Below are 3889 nucleotides of genomic sequence, written 5' to 3' on the forward strand. Positions count from 1 at the left end.
ATTAAATCCCATAACCGTTAACGTGTCTAAAGGTGTATAAGTATAAAGTTATTATAATGATTTCTGTTATAAAATTATTGCCGATAGTTTAAAAGTTGAAATTATAAGTAAAACACTCGAATAAAATAATAAATTAAATCAGTAAATCTCTGCCACGCCCGTAGAAATTCATTTCGACGTCGCTTCATCCCGTGTTATCTTCGGTAAAACTTTAATACCTCGCCAGAAATTTGGCATTACAACTACTTTAAACACTAGTATGTAAGATAATATTACTTTAGTACACTTTAACGATATCAAAAGTAAATATTAAACTCACCAAAACTTGATTATTGTCAAAATACGAGCGGAGAGAAGAGGGGAAAAGTGTAGCTGAATACCTCTCTGGGATGTTGCCAAGAATAGGAATGTTTCTATTTTCTGCACTCACGTGGGTGATGTCATTTCGGTATCCATTTTGTATTTAGGAATTGACCTACTACAGTGTCTCTATTAATACACTACGGGGATCGTTCATTTGATGAGATGACATAATGTACACTTTTAAATGATTTGTAGCTTCTTAATTAATTAAATTTATAACTGAAGATAATTAAAAATTGGTTGTGATATACTTTCCGGTTGACTTTTTTAAGTTCCTTGTATGGAAATTTTCTTTCTATTTTTTGCATGTTTCTGCGTCGATAATCTTATAGGTTAGCTTGTTATTAAAATCTTGTCATCGTTAATTGGCATATTTCTTTTGTTATTTGTTATTAAAGTGACATTCATTTATCTTTACTTTATCTTATTCTCTTTTTCCGCTTATCATGCTCCAATTCTTGAAAACAAAATGAAATTCAATTTTATTACTTCAAAACTCAATATTAGAAGAATTTTTTTTTCTTTTTTTCGTACGAAGAAAAATGAAAGTTATTCCTTTTAAATTAACAAAATGTTTCTGTTATTTTCTCCATTCTTCCTTTCAGTAATAATAATAATTATTATTCTCATTAAAACTAATCAAAACGTAATTAAATTAACTTATATTTNTAGAATTATTGTTTAAAATTCTATTCTGTTTCAAAATGTTCTATAAACAGAATTTATTTCCAAGCTTATATATAAAGCATTCTGCTTCCTTACTTCAAAGAGTCATTCATTTATCCCAATATTATAAACATCTGACAGATTAAATTATACATTATGAAAGAAGCCATGTTACAAGAAGTTCTTCAGGCATAAAAAGACAAGAGGCTAGTGTGGGATAGGACAGATAGGTAGAGTTAACAAACAACAGGAGACAGACTATGATCCACTGTTAAAGATGTATTGTTTGCTATATTAGATTAATTAACTACAGTGACTAGTTCGCCTTTAGATAAAATTGCAGCTTTGAAGGAAGCAGTTGAGATCTTATCAGAGTTATAGATCATACCCATAAGAATAAAAAAATCAAAAAGAACAAATGATCTACATGTAACCCTTCACAAGATATAGCCCACTAACTGGGCTTCTTGTTAAACATGTGATAGGCTCAACAAAACAATTAGCATTACAGCATTAGCCATACAGCATTACTCCAATCATGCTCCAGAAGTACTTGCAATGGCATCTCTCATTTTTTATGAACTTTTAGCCATCTCTAGTAAAAGGGAAAACAGTTGACTTTTAGCATTGTTTTGAGAAATACTTCTAGATTTTTTCACTTTTAAATTCTATCACATTTTTTAGGGTTTTCAATATTTCAGAGAGACAGATTTCAAGAAACAGATCTCATGAAGGGTCACATATAGTTTTACTCTTATTATAATGGTCTATAACTCTGATAAGGTCCCAACCACCTCATTCAGAGCTGAAATTTTACCCAATTTTATTATATTAAATTAGTTTTTTGACAGTTTTAACTTATAATTTTACCAATTTTATATATATAAATATTTATATAGGCTTGTAAATGATTAAAATGATAAATGATGTTGAAAATATAAATAAAAATACCCATCCTAGCTCTGAAATTCACCTGTAATCAGATTTGTTCTTTTTTCCCTCTCGAAAAACTATACATCTGAATTATAATAAATTTATCTTTTGGATGTTGCATTACATAAAGTATTACCTGAAGATTTGTTGGATCTTTATAATTTTCATCTGCAGCAGTTTGTAATTTCTCATTTATCCAAGATTCTAATTCATCTGCATCTCTTCTGAAGTATTGTAGTCGTCTGGAATCTTCGAGTTTGTCTCGCTTCGTTCGTGCATCCACTTTAAACTGAGCATATCTTCCCAAAACCTGCTCTCGTCTCTCTTGAATATCTTGCACTGATTCTAAAACTTGTATATCTTTTGGTTGGATGTCCATTGTATTAAATAATCTACATATAAAAAGCCAATAAAATGTAATTTAATCATCTAAATAAATATTTTTCTTGGAAATTGCTTTAAAATTTGAATTTCAAAAAGAAATTAAGTGTATTACAAAATAAATAAAGTAAAAAGTACATAATTAAATGAATAGTCCATAAATTTTATATGTCATTCTATGGATATTTCATTCATACAATGGAAATTAAACAAATGACTTCAAAATTTACATAACAGTTGAGAAATAAATTAAAATTGTAATATATAAAAATTTACAAGCAAAACATATTATTATTCATGCAGAAATTTGTAAAGCTAAGGTCTTCTGATTCTAATTTTTAATATATTTTTATATTAATGCAATAAATGTACTTGAGCATATTCAGTCACATATCCAGCTACCATTATACAGATAGCATTGTGAATGGATTTGTGCATTTATACTTATTTTTATGCATAAATTTATGCATTTATTTAAAATTTTTAAGGACAGGCAAATGGGTTCTTCTCTCCCTGAACACACCTACAGCTGTAAGTAAATTTTCTTAGTATAACTCTTGGTATGTTTTCATAAATAATTTTATTTATATAGATAAGTTATGTGCCACTTAACAGCATGGATAAGTAAACATCATAGAGTACTTAGACAAACCTTATAGGGAATAGTCTACTACTCACATAAGCTATACATAACCGAATGAAAAATATAGTTATGTGTCTAAATACATAACTAAACATAGATAAAATACAGGCAGCTATGAAGTTTTCAGCTCCATTATAACCTTATTGAACCTACATTGTATGTCTGGTCCATTATTAAGTGGTACAAACTTGTACACCAAGAAATATACCACAAATTATATGAAAAAAGTTTATAAATCTCTACTATAAATGAAGCTCTGTATTAAAATGTAAATATAAACCAAAAATATTGTAAGATATCAATATATTTTGATATAAACAACTTCATATTATATAAAACAAAGTGTTTGTTTTCAGATTTATAAAGTTTATAGGAGTCAAAAGTATTTACAAATAAAATGTTTTGTAAGATCCCCCTCTTTCAGATCTCTAACTGTACAGTCGGGAGAAAATTGCGGTATATATAAAATGATTGCTGATAGCTCGTAATGCTGTAAAATTAAAATATCTAGCAAGAAAATTCAAGGCTTCATTTCTAATGCCTATTACATTTAATATGATACTTTAGATTATACTGTATTACAAATTACTAAACATGTTGAATAATATACATTATAACAATTTATAAAGATGATAAAGATAATTTATTTTTTAAGCTAAATAGAAGTGAGTGTATACTAAATTTGTATTTAGTACATAGTATTCTGCTTAACATTGAATTATACTAATCAAGTGCACAATTCTGTAATAAATGTTGTAAGATCCAGTACTGTATACTTAAAAATTTAAATTAATTATATTTGTTTTGAATTGTATAATTAATCATTTCTTTTGAATATAAATATAATATATTTGAGGTCATGATAGTGATGTGTTAACATGTTTATTAATATGCATACTTTTC

General features: G+C 27.4%; 1 protein-coding gene across 1 annotated transcript in view; it reads right to left on the reverse strand.

Annotated features, from left to right (window-relative positions):
- LOC111624088 (spectrin alpha chain-like) overlaps positions 1–3889 on the reverse strand; it is a 42785-nt gene that overhangs the window by 32101 nt on the left and 6795 nt on the right. The window contains exon 2 of the mRNA XM_023366867.1: positions 2099–2354. Within this exon, the coding sequence (XP_023222635.1) occupies positions 2099–2341 (243 nt within the window). The 5' untranslated portion in view covers positions 2342–2354. The remainder of the gene's footprint in view (positions 1–2098; positions 2355–3889) is intronic.

The sequence above is a fragment of the Centruroides sculpturatus genome, unplaced genomic scaffold, assembly GCF_000671375.1.
Source record: "Centruroides sculpturatus isolate CEXI.00-Female unplaced genomic scaffold, Cexi_2.0 scaffold298, whole genome shotgun sequence".
Classification (NCBI taxonomy): Eukaryota; Metazoa; Arthropoda; class Arachnida; order Scorpiones; family Buthidae; genus Centruroides; species Centruroides sculpturatus.